Genomic DNA, 21,385 nt, shown 5'->3' on the forward strand with positions numbered 1-21,385 from the left:
AAATTAATTAATAATAAATTAGTTTATGAAAATTAATTAAACAAATTAAATAAATTAATTAATGTAAATTAATTAAACAAATTAATTTACAGACAGAATTTCACAATTTCAAATAAAGGAAACGAATCACTACCATGAAAACATCACGCACTTTGAACAGAGATCAGCACGAATTTTTCACGGTAGTTGAATCCGGTCAATACACTGTCTGCTTGTATTGGCGGGAGTACTGTCCGCTACTTATCATTATAGCTATATGGTGAGACTGTCTGCTTGTAATCGTTATTGCTATATGGGGGGACTGTCTGCTTGAAACTGTTATAGGTATACTACTTAAAACCAGGAAAAAAAGTTGATGAAAATTACAAACAAGGTAATCGCAGGATGCAAAAATTCACTCTATATCAGAAAAAGTTATAGTATGTTACGTACTGGTGTGACCGATTTAAAAAGTAAGGTCTTAATTTTTATAACTATCCCTATTGTCAAACCTTTCAAAAGAAATTGAATACATAGAGATTTTGCTCTTGCGCAAACAGGGATCAGGTTATATTTTTTTCCAAAAAAAGTGATTCCAGCGACCCTTTGTCTGTAAACAGTTTAGGTCTAGCATGCATGCTTTAGAATTCATAAAAAAAATTAAGAGAATAATCTGGTATGTAGCTACATAATACTGTTTTGAAATTGCCTTGCTCACAGCTTACGAGTAGTGCGAACGTTGCTCAAACTTAATCTTAGCAAATATTGTCATATGTTAGCCAATAAAAAGCCAATTTGATCGTAGGGTAGTTTTGACTTTGCTGCCAAGAAGTCAAAGCTATTCATGGATGATTTTTTTTTTTAGCAAGCATTGTATTTTATGGCTGTTTTCCACCTAAAGTCGCGTTGGTTTATGCGTTTGTGACTGGAAAGGAAGGCAACACTTACTTTCCTGTAAACAATTTGATTTGGCGATTCTTCATGGGGTTGAAATTTTTCTCTGTTATTGTCATTCCATTTAGCCACACCGTTATTTTGCAGTCTGTCACAATTAATATCAGGGCTGCTTGTAGGTCTTGACGCATTTTTTCTTTCTGTGCTCATGCTGACCATCTTGCGTATACTACATGCCTGAACCTGAAAAAGGTAAATATAATTTTTACCTAAACAGAATTAACAAGCCCTGTATATTATTACAAGTGTGTCCGTGTGTACTACATACACACACAAACACAAACAAACAAACAAACACGAACATAAACTCAAGCCAGTAACACTTGGCTGAGCCGGCATTTTTTTTTTTTAGTTTTGGTGTCGAGATCTTTCGGTGAAGTTACTCTGAAGAAGCTGAGTATAATGTTTGTGGCGACAACTGTAACCTTCTAAAGAGCGAAAATCTTCTAATAGTAATCCGAACTTTAAATCGTGATTTAAGAAATAAGAAGCTGTCTATTCAGAAAACTTGAAAATTATAGTCGATTCAGGGTTGGTAACTATTATTTTGGTTATTTTTAATAATAAAATGTTTTTGCAAAACGGATTAGAGCTTTTGTAGACGTTTTTTTCATGATTATAGAGACTTAGGCTAAATGTTTTAGCGTAATGCGCTTTGTTTGGTTATACATCAATGCGTGAGAATATTCTTAGTTATCAGTTTAGTAGATAAGAGTTGTAGCGAACATTTTTTTATATTTGAGATTATATATATATTTCAGCTTGGAGTGGATTAGGCATTACCATACGACATATTCTGCTTTTATTTGTAAATTACTGCATTTGCTTGATTTTATTGATACTTTTTTGCTTACATACCTCTGTTTGACAGTACACATAACCACAACTTAGCTAGTCCTAAGTATCATAGACCACTAAAGACATTTATACGATATATTTTGTTCTCATATATATTTTGACATATTGCTACAAACACAGATTTTAATCTTGAGCAGTGAAGTAATTCCATATTCAGTATCCATAGTGTAAGCTATAATCACTCATTAATTATATTCATATGATATATTATGCTCTTGTATGTAATTTGATATGTTGTTCGAGAAATTTGAGATTTCAGTATAGAGAAGTAATGTAACTCCATACCTCAATACACTGTCTTAAGACCTAATAACCCGTTCTGAGAATATGTTTAGTCAATATTTTTTGTAAATTAGACTTGTTGATGGCAGATTTGGATATATTTTTGGTAACTATTCCCTAATTGAGACATTTCGCATAGATATATTTTAGTGAATTTGAACTGCTCTAGATGACACCGTTAAGTTTAAGGATATTTACCTAAAATTTTAGAGATAATTTGAAATAATCGAAAGATAATTTCTGATCTTTTGTGTAATTTCAGTGTATAATCAATTTGATTAATACTTTCTTTTATTTAAATTCTTTAACATGCCAGGACATACAGTAAATTTTTTTTACAATTCGGGAATATCATACATTATTAAGAGGAAAATAGAATTTAAGAACAATAATTAAACAGGCTTCTATGAGTGAAATGGTGATTGGTTTTTGGTGAACACTTTACTTTTTCACTTCTTCTGTATATAACCCAGTAAACAACAAAAATCCATTTAAGCATTAAGTTCTACAGCAACCTTTGATGATAATTTAGCTCAAAAAATTAACTACTGAGATATCTCAAAAGCAAGTAACAATATGTCAAATAAAAGATTTGGATGAAGATATTATTTTTTTTCAACTAGATTTAAGAGAGTTATATAAAAGTGAATACACCGCAATGACAACTGAAATATGTTCAGCAATCAAAAAGGTATATTTACCACAATACAAATCAAAGGCACAGGAGAAAGCGTACGAAAAGTAATTAGGGACAAAGAGGGAAAAAACTCAGAAATGTACGATGTACAAAAAAGTGTTTTCTCAGAACTTAAGTTTATATGTAGATATGGGGGTTCAAAAGAGTTTTTCCGTACTTTAAAAGAACCTTAGGCTTTGATATAGCTTTTCTTCTGCTTAAGATTATGGATTTTTTTGCTCACTAAGTTTTAAAACAATTTTTTTTCTTGCTAACTAATTTCTAACACAACATTTTCTTCTAACACATGTTAGTAAACTTATTTTGATTAACCAATTTTAAATACATTTTTCAAATACATTTTAAATTTTTTTGCTAATTAAATTCTAATGCTTCTTAGCTGTTTCTATTAACTAAATTTTAATATACTATTTTAACTTGAATATATTATTTTCAACATTATAACATACAGTTCATTTTCCTGAATCAGCTACTTCTCATTGGGTTGGAGCGAGATACGATTTAGAAAAAAACTGTATTTTTCGGTATCTATAACGTCTAATTAGCTATGTGACGTTGTGACACCATGCGACTGTCATGACTCACAGATTTCACCATAGAAACGTGGTATATTGTAACCTTTTCTGTTGTCAAATTACAATTCTCCCTAAAAATAAGAATGAATTCATATCAATTGAAAATTCTAAAACAGCTTATCGATTTGACAGTATTGAAACTCTAAGTAATAATTCTAAAAATTTTACCTTAAAAGCCCGTCAATTAAACTAGTTTTATCAATTTGAGTAGTGATGGGGTTCATGGGTCCATGACTGCCACCCTCGGGTCATTTGAACTTAATTTAAGTAATTCCATGACTTACCTCAGTAATGCTACTCCAGATTCCATGATTGCACTTCTTCAGACCATTTGAACTTAATTTATATGCTCCCATGACTGCCGTTAGTAGTACTATTTCCGATCCCATGACAGCCCGCAGTAATACTATAACAGGGCCCTTGAGCACAAGATTTGCATAACCGGTTTACCTAGTAACCAGGTTTTGTCATGAAATTTTCCTAGCAACCAGATTGGCTATACTACAGAGCACACATCATTTGGATAAGCCGGGAGGAACATACTTAACATTCAGCAATTCCTTGAAAACTCTATTTTTTTCGGGTTGAATAAAACCAGTGTACACTTTTATATGCTTCCCACATCGAGTGAATATAAAGCGAAATTTTAAACGCATTTTATAAAACAAACCGAAGTCTAATGAATCAAAAGGTGACAAGTCTGCTACCCCGTTTTCTTATGGCGCGCGCTTGGGTAAAGAAAACCAAAATCACTAAAAAAATCACTTGTGATATTTTCAAAATACAAAATGAAGATGATATAGACGTTATCCAGGATTTTTCTTATTAGAAAAAGAATATTTATAGTACCATTTTCTTTAATTTAGTTTTTTGAACTTAGAAATTTTTTCAATTTTTTCATGTCTTAAAATGGCATTGTCATATGTTCATATTAGAATTGGACATGATATGCTGGTAATAATGTTGAAATATACAATTTGAGATGATTTCTACGCAAATTTGGGAGGTTATTAACAAATGGCTCTGTCAGGTGAATATTTTTGGAAGGGGGCCATAGGACAATAGGACAATAGGCCATAGGAAAATGTTAGTCATAAATCAAGAATTTTTCTTGCAACTGGCCTTTTCTAAGGAAATGCATGATATTACATGCTAGAAAGATGCTTTAATGAAGGAATGTACCTGTAGAAACAATTAAATAAAGCACTTTTGCATGCAATAAGTACTCTATCTGCAGGTAAAACACAAATCAAATAGTTGGGTCTGTTGTACACAAACGTGTATTCAGTCTGCAACTAAAACACTCGGAATTTACCAACTAGCTGATTTTGCTGTACTTTTAAGTGCTTTCATTAAACTTTTCGATACCCAAAAACACTCGGAATATACCAACTAGCTGGGTTTGCTGTACTCAAAAGTTTTCATTACATTTTGGGTACCCTGCCTGCAAGTAAAACACACAGAATTTATCAACTAGCTGGGTATGTTGTACATAAAAGATTTCTTATTAATTTTTTGGTATTCAGTCTGCAACTAAAACACTCGGAATTTACCAATTAGCTGAGTTTGTTGTACACCAAAGCGCTTTTATTAAATGTCTGATAGCCAATTGGTATCTAAAACACTCGGAAGCTACCAACTAGCTGAGTTTTTTTTGCTCAAAACTGAAATTAATAAATTTTTGGTATTCAGCCAGCAAATAAAACATACGGAATTTATCAATTAGATGAATTGTTTGTACTCAAAAGTGCTTTCATTACATTTTTGTTAGTCAGTCAGCAACTAAAACATTCGGAATATACGAACTAGCTGAGTTTGTTGTACTCAAAAGTGTATTAATTTTTTCATACTCAGTCAGCAATCAAAACATCAACTAGCAGAGTTTGTTGTACTCAAAAGTGCTTTTATTAATTCTTTATACCAAGTTGGTTATTAAAAAAAACACGGAATTTATCAACTAGCTGAGTTTGTTGTACTCAAAAGCGCTTTTGTTTAATTTTAATATTCAGTCAGCAACTAAAACACTCAAATTTTACCAACTAGTTTAGTTTGTTGTATTCAAAAGTGCTTTCATTAATTTTGTTGGTACTCCACCAGCAACGAAATATCTCGAAATTTATCAACTCATACTCAAGAACTAATAATCACGAAGTTTGTTATTCACGAATAATATATTTATATCATCTTCATTTCGTTTTTTTAAAATATCACGAATGAAAGTTGAAAAAAGTTGAATGGCTAACTTAAAAAAAACATTTAAAGTTCAAAACAGCATTCTAAGTTCAAAACAATATGTGGGAGGGGCATAAAGTTTGAGGGGGGGGGGATTTGGGGCCCCCAATCGGAAATGCGATATGGATGACCATAAGTTCCCTCTAAAAAAGGCTGTAGCAATTGATTTATTTGGGACATAAGTTTGCCGGTTTACTTTACCCCAGCACGCATCATAATAAAAATGGGTAGCAGACTTGTCACTTTTTGATTCATTAAAATTCGGCTCGTGTTATAAATTGTGTTTAAAATTTCGCTTTATATTCACTCAGTGTAGGAACTATATAAGAATGTAAACCGGTTTCATTCAACTCGAATAAAAAATGTATTCATAAAATTGTCCTAGGATTGCTGAATATTAAGTATGTTCCTCCCGGCTTATGCAAAAGATGTATCCTTTGTAGTATAGGAAATCTGGTTGCTAGGGAAGTTTCATGACCGAATGTGGTTGCTAGGTAAAAGGGTTATGCAAATTTTGCGCTCATGGGCCATGTTACAGTATTACTGAGGGTAGTCATAGGATCTGGAATATCATTACTCAGGCCGGTCATGGGAGTATGTAAATTAATCTCAAATGGCCTGAGGAAGAGCTGTGATGAGATCTAGAGTAGCATTACTGGGGGCAGTCATGGAAGAATGTAAATTACGTTCAAATGACCTGAGTGAGGGTAGTCATGGACCCTGTGTCCCCATTACTACTAATGTGGCATCTTCTTTAATAATTATAAATATTTAATAACTGCGAGAAAGAAAGAAATCTCTCTAGATCAGCAAGGAAACACAACAGTTAGAATAGCGTTAAAGAAGGAAAATAAAGAGAAGGAAAGATGTTAATTTCCAGCTAAACAAGTAGGTTTTTTTAAACAAGGGCACTGTCAAATTAAGTGTAAAATTTATAGGGATTCAATTTATTTTCTCAGAAACTCCATTACATTGTAAATATAATGCTTTGTCAATTGCAAAAGGTATTAGATGTTGCAGTTTCCTTTCAAACGAGTACTTAAACACTTTTCTATATCGTTCCAGCTCCCTGCTAACTGTGACGAAAAAAAAACGCAAGAAATGAGGAAACATAACTGCAACCAATACAAAAAGTGGTTATCCTTGCTAATCAAGGGGGGGATGAAACATTGCTGCTTTGGTTTTCGACCCTGGCAATGCCGATGTTTTACTTTTCGTTTAGATCCAACAGCATTTTCAAGGTTTCGGGGGCTGTTTTTCGAGATTCCCATAAATTTGTTTTCAATATAATTTTTACCACTAAGACTAATCGAAATAATAGCTACCCTTCCTAAATCAGGTGCAAAAGGCAATTTTATCCCATGCCAGATTTTTCAACATGTATTTCAGTTATTCGTTACTATGGGTCGTAGTTCGTTTTTTACTAGGTTGTAGCTATCACTGCAACCATGGCAGATGCTTCATATGTACATTTTAGCGAAAGATTGGTTATGATACACCTTGATGAAATGTCACTAGAGGATTATTTGTCTGTATACTTTGAGTCCCTCAAGTGGGTCATGGGGTGAATTTTTCTCCTCACTCCTAGTTTTGAATGTTTAAAAGTTGTGTCACGCTATCCACTTTTAATCACGCATAGATTGTTTGCGGGAAAATTAATTTTGGCTTAATATTGATAATAAACATTAGCTTCATTAATTAAATTAATTGAACTTACTTACTGTTTGAAAATTAGTAAAATTTCAATTCGAAGAAAGCATCCGACTGACGAATATAAATTTTTGATACATTCAAAGAATTCAGTCTTACTACTCCTATTATTCCTTATTACACAGTCTGGCATATCTTTCAAATTCAGTTGCCCTTGCCCAAATTTTGTATATTTCCTTGTTTTGAAAGATTTTCAAAAACTTTTATAAAAAAATCGTTCATTCTTTTTCAGGCTTGCTAAATACCTACTTCATTTCCCTCCATGGTAACGAAATTCTAGGTTAGTTCAGAGGTTTACAGTACCTAGCCTTGATAAAGCTATATCCTCGTTGAATAAAAACACAGGGCAAAAAGTTCACCATTCCTTGTACCCACTGCTAATGTGTCGTGATAGTTGAGAGTACATGTTTGCTTACATTGCATATTTAATTTTGTTAGCCTACTGTTTAAAAACACTTTCACCCTTTGGATTATTTTTATTGTTTATCTGCAGGGTTGCTTAATAATCAACTCATCGCCTTCCACGGGTCCAAAATTTAAGATCAGTTAGAAACAAGGAGCAGTTAAGCCCTTAGGATTTTGTAACTATTTAATTGAAGTTTATGCTAGAAAGAATGCAAATTTTTCTTGGTAGACCCTGCTAATATGTTGGGTACAGTTGAGGATTGAAAATTTATATATAACATAAATACAAATTAGTATTATTTGTTATTTATTTATGTGTAATTTTTCTTTATTTAGAGTGAAATGTGTTGGTTTTACATTCTCTTTTCTTGTTCTTAGTTTTCCGCTGTTTGTATTACGATGTTGGCACAATGTATTATTTATTTATTTTTTATTGTTATTTTTTGTTTGTTTTAGAAACAGGGCACTTTGTATCGAAGTAGTTGTCGTAGAAACTTCGAAAAGGGCTTATTCGGTTGGAAATTGGAGTGGCTTGTGCCCTTTTTAAATCGAAAATTATTAGAAGGCAACTAACACCCCTTCCACGCCCGCGATTTCCCCAAACACGTCCAATCAAAGTTTCGAGATAGCCATTTTGCTCAGCGTAGTTAATTTTCAGACAAAAATTATGTTTTCAAGGAGGACACTCCCCCACCACCCTCATGGTAAGGGTTTTAAGTTATGACCTGGGGTAATATAAGGAGTCTACAGAAAGCGTTGTCGTAGAAACTTCAAAAAATACTCATTCGATTGTAAATTCAAAGGGGCAGTACCCTTTTTAATAGTCGAAAGTGATTGGAGGGCAACTAACCCCCCTCTCACGTCTACCTTTTCCCCAAACACATTTAATCAAAATTTTGAGATAGCCATTTTGCTCAACGTAGTTGAAAGTTCTGAAAATTAGGTCTCTGATGATAACCCCCCCCCCAACAGCCTTTAGAACCAGGGTTAGAAGTTATGCCCTTGGAGCATATAAGGTTTTCATAGAAAGCGTTGTCGTAGAAACTTCAAAAAGGGCTCATTCGATTAGAAATTGAAATGGCTAGTTCCCCTTTAATTGTCAAAAGTGATTGGAAGCCAACTAACACCCCTTTCATGCCCACCAATTCCCCAAACACATCTGATCAAAATTTTGAGATAGATATTTTGTTCAATGTAGTTGAAAGTTCTGGAAACTATATCTTTGGGCAGGGTACTCCCCCACAGTCTTCAGGGCAAGGGTTATAAGTTATGCCTTGGGGGCATATAAGGTTTTTATTGAAAGCTTTGTCCTAGAAACTTCAAAAAGGCCTCATTCGATTGAAAATTCAAAGAGCTAGTGCTCATTTTCATAGTCGAAAGTAATTGGAGGGCAACTAGCCCCCCTCTCACGCCCACCTTTTCCCCAAACACATCCAATCAAAATTTTTAGATAGCTATTTTGTACAACATAATTGAAAGTTCTGGAAATTAGGTCTTTAAGGATGAGACCCCCCCCACAGCCCTCAGGGCAAGGATTGTAAGTTATGCCCTGGGGGCATATAAGGTTTTTTTTTATAGAAAGCGTTGTCGTAGAAACTTCAAAAAGGGCTTATTCGATTGGAAATTGAAATGGCTAGTGCCCTTTTTTAATAATAGAATATAGTTGGAGGACAACTAACCCCCCTCTCACGCCCACCATCTCCCCAGACAAATACAATCAAAATATCGATATAGCTATTTTTTTCAACGTAGCTGAAAGTTCTGCAAATTAGGTCTTTGAGGATGACAACCACCCCCCCCCCTGACAGCACTCAGGGCAAGGGTTGTAAGTTATGCCCTGGGGGCATATGAGGTTTTTTATAGAAGGAGTTGTCGTAGAAACTTCAAAAAGGGCTCAGTAGATTCGAAACAGAAAGGGCTAGAGCCATTTTTAATAGTAAAAAGTGAGTGAAGAACAACTAGCCCCCCTCTCACGCCCACTATTTGCCCAAACACAGCCAATCAAAATTTTGAGATACTAATTTTGTTCAACGTAGTTGAAAGTGTGGAAAATTAGGCCTTTGAGGATGACAACCATCACCCCCCCCCCAGAGCCCTCAGGGCAAGGGTTGTAAGTTATGCCCTGGGGGCATACATGTTTTTTATAAAATGTTTTGTCACAGAAACTTCAAAAAGGGCCCATTTGATTGGAAATTGAAAGGGCTAGTGACCATTTTGATAGTAGAAAGTGAATGGAGAGCAACTAACCCCCTCTCGCGCCCATCATTTCCCCAAACGCATTCAATCAAAGTTTTGAGATGGTCATTTTTTTCAACGTAGTTTCAAGTTCTGGGAATTATGTATTTGAGGATGACAAACCCCCGAGAACCCCCAGGACAAAGGTTGTAAGTTATGCCCTGTGGGCATTTAAGGCTTTTATAGATAGTTTTGTCGTAGAAACTTCGAAAGGGGCTCATTCAATTGGAAATTGAGAGGGCTAGTGCCCTTTTTAATAGTCCAAAGTGATTAGAGGGTAACTAACCCCCTTCTTGCACTCACCATTTCCCCAAACATATCGAATCAAAATTTTCAGATAGTCATTTTGTTCAACGTGGTTGAAAGTTCTGGAAATTAGGTCTTTGAGGATGACACTCCCCCCAGAACCCTCAGGGCTGAGGTTGTAATTTAAATCCCGGGGGCATATAAGGTTTTTATTGAAAGCTTTGTCGTAGAAACTTGAAAAGGGCTCATTCGGCTTGAAATTCAAAGGCCTATTGCTCTTTTAATTAGTCGAAAGTGATTGGAGGGCAACTAACCCCCCTCTCACGCTCACCATTTACCCAAGCATATCGAATCAAAATTTTCAGATATCTATTTTGTTCAACGTAGTTGAAAGTTCTGGAAATTAGGTCTTTGAGGATAATCCCCCCAGAACCCTCAGGGCTGAGGTTGAAATTTATGCCCTGGGGGCATATAAGGTTTGTATTGAAAGCTTTGTCATAGAAACTTGAAAAACGGCTCATTCGGTTGGAAATTCAAAGGGTTAGTGCTCTTTTAAATAGTTCAAATTGATTGGAGGGCAACTAACCCCCCTCTCACGCCCCCCATTTGCCCCAACACATGCAATCAAAATTTTGATATAGCCAATTTTTTCAACGTAGTTGAAAGTTTTGGAAATTAGGTCTTTGAAAATTACAGCCCCCCCCCCCCACAACTCTCAGAGTAAGGGTTGTAAGATATGGCAAGCGATGCGTTGAAGTTTTCATCAGCGCCTTCTCCGAAAAATTGGTATACTGAGGTACTACTTCGGAAACATAGACAACCCCTTAGTGTAAGGTGCTGCAACGTCTGCTCGATGAAATGCCGAACGACCCAGTCGTTTATCGTTGGGGAATTGTTGGGTTACAATATAGACAAAATGTACGTTTCAGAAACTTAAATCAACGGCATTGTGGAAGGCTCAAAGATTAGAACTCTAGAGACAGACGCTTCTTTCTCCTTTTTCAACTCCGGGTCCCTTGATGGATCTCCGTATGGTGGAGTGGGCATCATTTTAAGCCCCCTATCAGTGAAGTCACTTCTAGAGTGGGAACCTATCTCACATAGAGTAGCAAGAGCGCGATTCAACGGCCACCTATTCAACATATAAGTTATTATAGTTTATGCTCCAACCAGAGACGCACCGGAGAGCGAAGCAGATCTCTTTTACCAGGCTCTAACTTGTACGCTTAAGAAAGTCCCAAAACAAGACCTCATCTTTATTGGAGGCGACTTTAACGCCAGAATTGGCGGAAAAGTATCCAATGGTGAGTCTGCCATTGGCCACTTCGGTCTTGGAGCTAGATGTAGCAGGGAATCAAGACTTCTTCACTTTGCCATGAGGAATGATTTGGTCATTATCAATACCTTATTCAAACACAAGCCCAGCCACAGAGCCACATGGCATTCAAGAGATGGTAGAGCAAAAAGCCAGATTGGTTACATCGTCATGTCCCGCCGTTGGAAATCAATGGCTATGAATAGTAGATCGGACATTGGAGCAGATACTGGCTCGAAACATGGGTCGGATCATCTTCAAGTCAAATTAGATCTAAAGTTACGACTTGCAGCACGCCCCAAGAGGAAACTTCCACGAAGGTTTGATACCAATCGCTTCGATGATCCTAATATACGACAGGTATTCGGCTTAGATTTGTCTAGCCGCTTTGAAGCTCTCCAAGTGCAAGCGAACAACGAGCAAACTCAAAGTTTCGATGAAGGGTGGTTGACCATACGCAATACAATCCACGAGGCTGCGGAAGCTACGATAGGATACCGCAAAAGACTATCCAAAAAGTGGGTGTCAACGCACCCAATTCAGTTGGCTCAGCACAAGCAATAGATATCAGACACAAAATCAGAGATGTTGAAACGCTTGAGAAGAGAATCCCACCAGTCGGCTAAGAATGATAAGAACAAGTACCGGGAGAAAATCACTGAAGACATGGAAGCCGCTGCATCTTGATCAGACACCAGGAAGATGTATCAGCTCCTAAATCAATCAGGAGTAAATCACATAAGCCTACTAGTACATCTGTCGAAGATGAAAACGGCAAGTTACTCTCGAATAGTACCGAAGGAATAAATAGTTCGAATGAAGACTTTGACAAACTGCTTAACCAGCACGAACTCTCCACACTGGTGGATGACAATCAGTGGTATAATTATCAATTCGTAGCCTTGGTGGCCTGCAGGTACAAAGCTCACCCAGCAGTAAAAGCACTGACACAAACATAGCTCCCCCAAGATAAAGGAAGTTCAACAAGCAATCAATTGCCTTAAAAGCAATAAAGCCCCTAGTCTTGATGGCATTCCGGCTGAACTTAACAAGTGTGGAGGGACAGCACTTTTCAGCAGGATTCATAAACTGACTTGTCGTATATGGGAAGAAGAGATGGTTCCACATGATTTGGGAGATTTTATCATCCTTCCAGTCTTCAAAAAAGGGCTAAAGACAAAATGCAGCAATTATCGCTGGATTTCTCTAATATGCATTGCTGCAAAAATATTTGCCATTGTGCTACATACTCGTTTTTGTATCCAGCCCAACGCAAAGACAATGCCCAATCAAGCGGGATTCCGCCCAGGCATGGGAACAATTGACCAACTATTTGTCTTAAGACAAACCCTTGAACACAGGGCAAAACACCAGAAACCAACTATGTCTCTATTCATAGATTTTATTACAGCTTTGGATTCTGTTCTAAGGGACGGAATATGGAAGGCCATGACAGAGGATGGAGTACCAGGCAAGATAGTCATACTCATCCAAGCATACTACCATTATACGCGAGCCCAAATTCAGATCGGTGGAGAACTCTCCTCGATGTTCAAAAGTGATTTTGATGTCCCACAGGGATGTATATTGCCTCCCGTCTTATTTAATTTCGTGATCGACTGGATTATGACCAGAGCAATGACAACTTTTTTAGGCGTTGATGTAAGTCCCAATTTTGTGATCACCGATCTGGACTACACCGACGATATTTGCTTGTTAGCTGAATCCCGTCCAGAAGCCCAATCTATGCTATCGAAGGTAGCTGAAGAATCCTCTCTGGTTGGCCTGAAAATAAGCTCCCTGAAGATAAAAGTCATGGCGTCCGGTATATCATCTCAAGACCCCCCCCCCCAATTTTACTAGAACAGTCGGCCATAGACAAGATACATGAATTTAAGTACCTAGGCTCTCTGGTAGACCCAATAGAAGGATGCACCTCAGAAATTCAATCGAGAATTGCTTCAGCAACTGGAGTCTTCACCCAGCTAAATCACTCTCTATGGAACCCAGAAAAATGTTCGTCTGAAGACAAGAATAAGGATTTACCAGGCCCTTGTTCTGTCTGTCTTACTATACGGCTGCGAGACATGGACTATGAAAGCATCCGACATTCAAGCCCCCAACGTATTTGACTATTCATGTTAAAGGAGAACCATCGGCACTAAACTCCGTGATCCTCTCAGCAATATCGAACTCCGCAAAATCTTCTATCCGCGTTCTGATTTGGCCACTATAATTAAACAAAGAAGACTCCAATGGTTCGGCCATACACTTCGCCGTCCTACACCACACCTTGTCAATAAACCCCTCAGATGTACACCTCTTTCGGGATGGAAAAAGCGACATAGGGGACAAAAGAAAACGTCACTCGCCTGTATCAAGGCTGACCTACACCCAATAGGTGGCTTCAAGAAGTATGGACAAAGATGGAAAAAGTCCTGGCTCGATTTCATTGAGCCACTCGCAAACGAGCAAGACTCTTGGCTTACTACAATGACGAAGCTACTGGATGCCAGGGAGAGCAGAGATCTCCCTGCTACAAGTACAAGTAAGTACATTCAATTGGAAATTGAAAGGGCTAGTACCCCTTTTAATAGTCGAAAATAATTGAAGGGCAACTAACCCCCCTCTCTAACCCACAATTTCCCTAAACACATTTAATCAAAATTTTGATATGGCCATTTTGTTTAACGTAGTTTCAAGTTCTGAAAATTAGGTCTTTGAGGATGACAACCTCCCATAACCCTCAGGGCAAGGGTTGTAAGTTAATTTATATGCCCTGGGGGCATATACATTTTTTATCACTGGGAATTGAGAGGGCTAGTGTCCTTATTAATAGTCAAAAGCGATCGGAAAGCGAATGCCCCCCCTCCATAGCCATCACTTCCCCAAACACTTCCGATCAACATATTGATATAGCAATTTTGTTGAATGCAGTTGAAGGGTCCGGAAATTAAGTGTTTGAGTATGACAACCCACCGGAGCCCTCAGGGCGAAGGTTGTAAGATTATATGCCTGGAGGCATATAATGTCTTATATAAAGTATTGTCGTAAAAACTTCAAAAAGGTCTATTTCGCTTGGAAATCGATAGGGCTATTGCTCTTTATAACAGTCGAAAGTAACCAGATGGAGAAAGCCCCCACGCCCCCCATTTCTCGCAAACACTTCCGATCAACATTTTGATATCGCCATTTTGTTCAAAGTAGTTGAAAGGTCTGGAAATTTGAGGATAACAACCCTTCCCCCCTAGCCCTCAGGACAAGGGTCGTAAGTTATACCCTTGGGGCATTTAACTTTGTCATAGAAGCTTCAAAAAGGGCTCATTTGATTGGAAATTGAGAAGACTTGTGCCTTTTTATTAGTCAAAAGTGATCAGAGGGCAAATATCTTTCTCCACGCCTGTCATTTCCCCTAACACTTCCAATCAAAATTTTGATATAGCCATTTTGTTAAGCCTATCAGAAAGGTCTGGAAATTATGTGTTTGGGAATAACAAATTCCCCCAGTCCCCAGGGCAAGAGTTGTAAGTTATGAAAACCAAAACAAACAGAAATTAAAATAAATCAATCTCAAAACGAGCAGAAATTAATCTGAGTAGGGTTGTAAACCCTATGGTTTCTAAAAAACCAGAATTTAATTTGTACTTTACTGAAAAAAATGTGCATTGTCAGTTTAATATACATATGCTGATATTTATTTCTTTAAATCTTAATTAATTTTTGTTTTCTTTAAGTTATAAAAGTGAAAACGTTTAATAGAATATTTTTCGGTAAAGTTCAAATTATATTCTGGCTTTTAGAAAGCATAGGGTTTACAACCCTGATCAGATTAATTTCTTCTCGTTTTGAGTTTGACTTATTTTAATTTCTGTTCGTTTTGGTTTTCATTTATTTATTGATACTGATTTGTGGTAGTTGTATGCTTGGTAGATTATTTGATTCTATTTTTGTTCATTTTTCTTTTAATGGAGTTCTTTACTTTTTTTTGAAAAACTTATTTTTTGCAAAAAGTTTTTATGATTAATATACTAAATAATGGGTATTTCTAAAAATGAATATGACCAATCGAAATGTGAGCAATCTTACAGAAACAATTTGCTACAACAATTTCAACCAAAACTACTTCCAGCCTGATTACTCCCATCGTTAGTAATCTAACCAAGACGACTTAAATGACAAATTCCATTTTGGCCGTAATTCCAGCCATGATTACTCCTACATGACAATTCTTAGTGCGACTAATCTTGCTACAGATCCTGATACCACTGCTTCTAATTTCAATTTTACTAGGAGAACCAGGACTATTTCTACCATCACTTCCTCAAACCTGAATTCTGACACCCTAGCTTCTACAAACGGGAGTAATCTCCTAAGGACTATTTTTATGATCCATTTTTGACCACCACTCTTACCAAGACTACTTCCATCTAGATTACATCTAGAAAGGTTACACTTGATGTTACCCTTTTAACATTATCAAGTCCATAGCGACTACAACTATTTTGCTTCCACTATTAATTAATATTAATTAGTACTGTCAAAGAAACTTATTAATAAACATTTTCTTTCAGTTTATACCAAAACTATTTCAATTCTAAGCCAGCAGATCGTCCACTAAAAAAAAATATTTTTTTTAGAGGGAAGTAAAGAATCAATTTAAAACTAAAATGACAAAGTCAGCTCATATAAGACGTAAAGCCTATAATGAAAATGAATTAATATGAATAAAGAAATAAGACACAAATAAGACAGGATATATCACAAGTTACCTTACTCCCTACCACAAAAAAGCTAAAAAACTGTTTTGCAACTGAAAAGAAAATGTATGTTGAACAGTTTTTTCCAGCATGAAAGACAGGAAATATCACAAGTTACCCTACTCCCTGCCACAAGAAAGCTAAAAAAATGTTTTGCAACTGAAAAGAAAATGTATGTTGAACAATTTTTTCCAGCATGAAAGACAGGAAATATCACAAGTTACCCTACTCTCTGCCACAAGAAAGCTAAAAAATGTTTTGCAACTAAATAGAAAATGTATGTTGAACAATTTTTCTAGCATGAAAGACAGGAAATATCACAAGTTACCTTACTCCCTGCCACAAGAAAGCTAAAAAAATATTTTGCAACTAAAAAGAAAATGTATGTTGAACAATTTTTTCCAGCATGAAAGACAGGAAATATCACAAGTTACCCTACTCCCTACCACAAAAAAGCTAAAAAACTGTTTTGCAACTGAAAAGAAAATGTATGTTGAACAATTTTTTCCAGCATGAAAGACAGGAAATATCACAAGTTACCCTACTCCCTGCCACAAGAAAGCTAAACAAATGTTTTGCAACTGAATAGAAAATGTATGTTGAAAAATTTTTTCCAGCATGAAAGACAGGATATATCACAAGTTACCTTACTCTCTACCACAAAAAAGCTAAACAAATGTTTTTCAACTGAATAGAAAATGTATGTCGAAAAATTTTTTCCAGCATGAAAGACATTAAATATCACTAGTTACCTTACTCCCTGCCACAAGAAAGCTAAACAAATGTTTTGCAACTGAATAGAAAATGTATGTTGAAAAATTTTTTCCAGCATGAAAGACAGGAAATATCGCAAGTTACCTTACTCCCTGCCACAAAAAAGCTAAAAAAAAGGTTTTGCATCTGAAAAGAAAATGTATGTTGAACATTTTTTTCCAGCATTAAAGACAGGAAATATCACAAGTTACCTTACTCCCTGCCACAAGAAAGCTAAAAAAAATATTTTGCAACTAAATAGAAAATGTATGTTGAACAATTTTTTCCAGCATGAAAGACAGGAAATATCAAAAGTTGCCTTAATACCTACCACAAAAAAGCTTAAACAAATGTTTTTCAACTAAAAAGAAAATGTATGTTGAACAATTTTTTCTAGCATGAAAGACATTAAATATCACAAGTTGCCTTAATACCTGCCACAAGAAAGCTTAAAAAAATGTTTTGCAACTGACTAGAAAATGTATGTTGAACAATTTTTCCAGCATGAAAGACAGGAAATATCACAAGTTACCTTACTCCCTACCACAAAAAAGCTAAAAAAATGTTTTGCATCTGAATAGAAAATGTATGTTGAAAAATTCTTTCCAGCATGAAAGACAAGAAATATCGCAAGTTACCTTACTCCCTGCCACAAGAAAGCTAAAAAAATGTTTTGCAACTAAAAAGAAAATGTATGTTGAACAATTTTTTCCAGCATGAAAGACAGGAAATATCACAAGTTACCTTACTCCCTACCACAAAAAAGCTAAAAAAATATTTTGCAACTGAAAAGAAAATGTATGTTGAACAATTCTTTCCAGCATGAAAGACAGGAAATATCAAAAGTTACCTTACTCCCTGCCACAAGAAAGCTAAAAGAATGTTTTGCAACTGAATAGAAAATGTATGTTGAACAATTTTTTTCAGCATGAAAGACAGGAAATATCATAAGATACCTTACTCCCTGCCACAAAAAAGCTCAAAAAATGTTTTGCAAATGAAAAAAAATGTACTATGAACACATTTTTCCAGCATGAAAGACAGGAAGAAAAGAGCACCACTTAAATTTCCGGGCGTTTTTTGGGATAGCATTATACTTATAAGAATTATTATGTTATTCCACGTTTATTTTATTTTAGCTTATTTCTACTATCTTATTAAGATTTTACCTGTTATTCTTATGGCTATTTGTTTTAATTTTTTCTATTTTATTCATTTTGTTTTGCTTTATACAGTCTTATGCATTTCATTTTATGGATTTGTTTTTACTTCAATTTTTTGTTCTAGTTTATGCTTACGAATGAATTTAGTTCTTCTAGTAAATGAAATGAGTTTAGTTTTACTGGTCTAAATATCCAATTAACATTTGATAAATATTTTCTTGCTTTTAAAGCTATTCGCTCTAAATGTAGAGAAACTAAACTTAACTAAACGAAACTCTAAATCTTAAGTAATTTGTTCAGTTTTAAATAAAGCAAAAAAAAAAATATAGTCTTTAAAAGGGTTCGAGCAGGGCAATAAAGCCTCGAATACCCCTAAGATTTTGATATCCCCCTATCCGAGTGGAAAACACATTTTTCGAATGAATTCGGGGCATCAGATCCAATTTTAGAGTCTATATATGAATCTGAACTTGATGAATTTCTACCTTTTTTGCTGGAGTCTCAAAAAGTTGTTACAATGCGAGCCATAATAAAGGCAGTCTCCAAGCTCAAACTGAAAGCTTCGTCTGGTATAGATAATATTAGTTCATATCATCCATGGGACCGCTTTGCTCATATCTCATCAAGGATTGCTAATGTAGATGATTTTTGATACTTTTACATTACCGTCGTCTTTTTGTATTGGTGATCTCACTCTTATCCCCAATAAAGGCCAATCTAAAGTTCAGTGTTTGACCTTTAGTCCTATATCAATCTCTGCTACATTCTGTAAACTGTTTGAGCTGCTTTTTGTAGATGAATTAGAGGAGAAATGTAGCTTTCCGCCATACCAGTTAGGTTTTCAGAATAAAATAGGGTGTATTGATGCCCTTACTGCTATAGCTAATCTCCTAATAGAGGCTGAACTGGCCCAAGAGGGTCTCCTTCTAGCTGCACACAATGTTAGGCGTGCATTTGACTCATTGGTACAAACAGCCATGCTCCTTCAGACGGCAACAAGAGGTAACCCCTTTATTATTCGTACCTTTAGAAATTTATATTCGCGGCTTAAAGTACGCATCAAAATTACAAAGCCATTTAACTTTTCCAGTTTCCGATCATCCAATCTGACGGGTTCCACGGAATAGACTTTTTCATCCCAGTAACCCACAGAATGATCTGAATAGTTTTGTTTCTGTTTATAAGGGTACGCGTCAATGTGCTATCACTTCGCCTACTTTTTTTTAACAACGATATCCTAGATGCTCAATCAAAATACATATCCTCATGCATCAAGGCAGCAACAAATTTGACAATTGCCTGTTATGCGTATGATGTCCTTAATCTTAGCAGGTCATTAAAGCGTATTGAAGAAAACTTCAGAATACTCGAGAGCGAATATTCTAAATTGGGGCTGGAATTTAACTCTGAGAAATCTTTGATTCTTCTATTTAATTGGGGTAATTTGGGTCCCATACCGTCAGTCCAACTGGGACGTTCTTTAGGAAAGCCAGTTGAAAAATTTCTTTATCATGGTCTATCAATTGGCCCATCCCTAAAGCAAATCCGTTTGTTGCTGATTTCCCACCTTGAAAAAAAAATGTGGTGCGTCTTAAGCTTCAGTTGTCCGAAATAGAAAAAAACGTTTCATACGAATAATCCTCGCTAAACTGTATAATTCAACAGCACTACCATATTTTCTATACACAGCACCATTTTGGAAGATTTTCTCATAAACAGATAAACGTAAACTCCGTTCCATATGTTTCAAATTTGTAAAATATTTACTTCATTTACCCCCTGGACCCGAAATTCAGCATTAATCCGTAATTATAAAATAGCCGACCCAACAATAGCTCTATCAAAATGTATTTCGAAACACAATCGCAACATCAGTTTTCATCCATGGTATCCCCTTCTTATACAGTGATATTTAAAGTTTTATGTATGTAAAAGTTGTTCAGTGCTTTATAGACGTTCTTTAAAATTTGTTCTGATAGATGTGAGTTGTGATGTCTCTTATTTCCTTTTCTTTCTCATATTCTTTTTTTTTTCGTTTTATCTATACTCCGTCTCTGTGTACTTTTGTGTTGTAAGACGGGTTGGAAATAAATAAATTAATAAATATGTTTTTGATACTTGTGTTTGATCCATGTTGAACCATATTGTTCATTGCGATTTATGTTTCTTTTAGGTTCAACCACTTTGTTCGTAATTTCTGATTGGTTAAATATAATTTCTTGAACCGACTATATAGCCTAAACCGAATACATACTAGATTAAAGTCCTAATTTAATTTTTACCTTTTGTAGACAAACTTGGGTTTGTTTTAACTTAACCCATTTGGGTGTAAAGGAAATGGGGGTTATTGCCCATAAGTATTTTCCCACAAATGTTAACAGGCTTCTTTAGTTTTTCTTAAACTTTCAATAATATTATCCGCACTTACTTTAACTCTAGCTACGTGGAAATTAGGCCAGGCTATTATTCCGTAGTCCAATTTACACTCAATTTTTTATAAAGAACTATCTCCCACATTCTTGTATTTCACATGTGCTTGTATAAAATCCACCATATTAAAAATTAATAAAAACATATAACAAGGTTTTTCAACGCTTGGCAACTGCCCGGTTATTCGAGGTTCTTCCTGAAGCTTGAAAATCTCTAGTCTGAGAGACTGCGCTATTCTGATAACAGAATGAACACTTTGGCCATTATTGATAGTCTCGGAGACCTAAGCACTCCACCCTTGCACGTATTGCCAATATATTGAACCAGTTCCCATCACCAGTTTTGATCTTTGAAATAAGTCCAATATTTTTTTTCATATATAAGCGTCTATATTCAGCCTGATAGTATGGATCTGCACAATTTGTATTTTTTGAGCATGTGTTATATCTTAGAATAAGGCCATTAAAAACAGAAGGCGAAAGCTAGAAAAATTTCAAAGTTTTTTTTTTTAAATTTCTATCGTCTTCTTAGGAACTTCAGTTTATTATTTGGCTTACTTTTAGGTACAAAAAAAAAGGCGTGTTGACTTTTTCTTGATTTGTAAAATACTTATAATTGCATTCTTTACATTTTCAGGAGTGTAATCAGGATTTCTTGCCTCTTTCGGCAATTAAATAAAAAAACTAGTATTTTTCAACTGAAAGTAAGGAGCGACATTGAAACTTAAAACGAACAGAAATTATTCCGTATATGAAAGGGGCTGTCCCCTTTTCAACGCCTCGCTCTTAACGCTA

General features: G+C 35.6%; 2 protein-coding genes across 3 annotated transcripts in view; one reads left to right on the plus strand and one right to left on the minus strand.

Annotated features, from left to right (window-relative positions):
• LOC148950332 (regulator of G protein signaling 7-like) overlaps nucleotides 1–20,799 on the minus strand; it is a 245,472-nt gene extending 224,673 nt beyond the window's left edge. For both annotated transcript variants that reach the window (XM_089092302.1, XM_089092303.1), the window contains exons 1-2: nucleotides 20,590–20,799; nucleotides 928–1,116 (exon numbers count right to left, since the gene is read on the minus strand). In XM_089092302.1, coding sequence (XP_088948428.1) covers nucleotides 928–1,092 — 165 coding nt within the window. In that variant the 5' untranslated portion in view covers nucleotides 1,093–1,116; nucleotides 20,590–20,799. The remainder of the gene's footprint in view (nucleotides 1–927; nucleotides 1,117–20,589) is intronic.
• On the plus strand, nucleotides 1,107–12,052 carry LOC148950334 (protein CFDP2-like). The gene is made up of 2 exons (XM_089091840.1): nucleotides 1,107–1,125; nucleotides 11,331–12,052. Exons 1-2 carry the CDS (start codon nucleotides 1,107–1,109, stop codon nucleotides 12,050–12,052), a joined length of 741 nt encoding a protein of 246 aa, XP_088947966.1.
• Nucleotides 20,800–21,385: the final 586 nt, after the last annotated feature.

This window comes from Artemia sp. Qi Xiang Cuo, chromosome 7, assembly GCF_049724085.1.
Source record: "Artemia sp. Qi Xiang Cuo chromosome 7, ASM4972408v1, whole genome shotgun sequence".
Lineage (NCBI taxonomy): Eukaryota > Metazoa > Arthropoda > Branchiopoda > Anostraca > Artemiidae > Artemia > Artemia sp. Qi Xiang Cuo.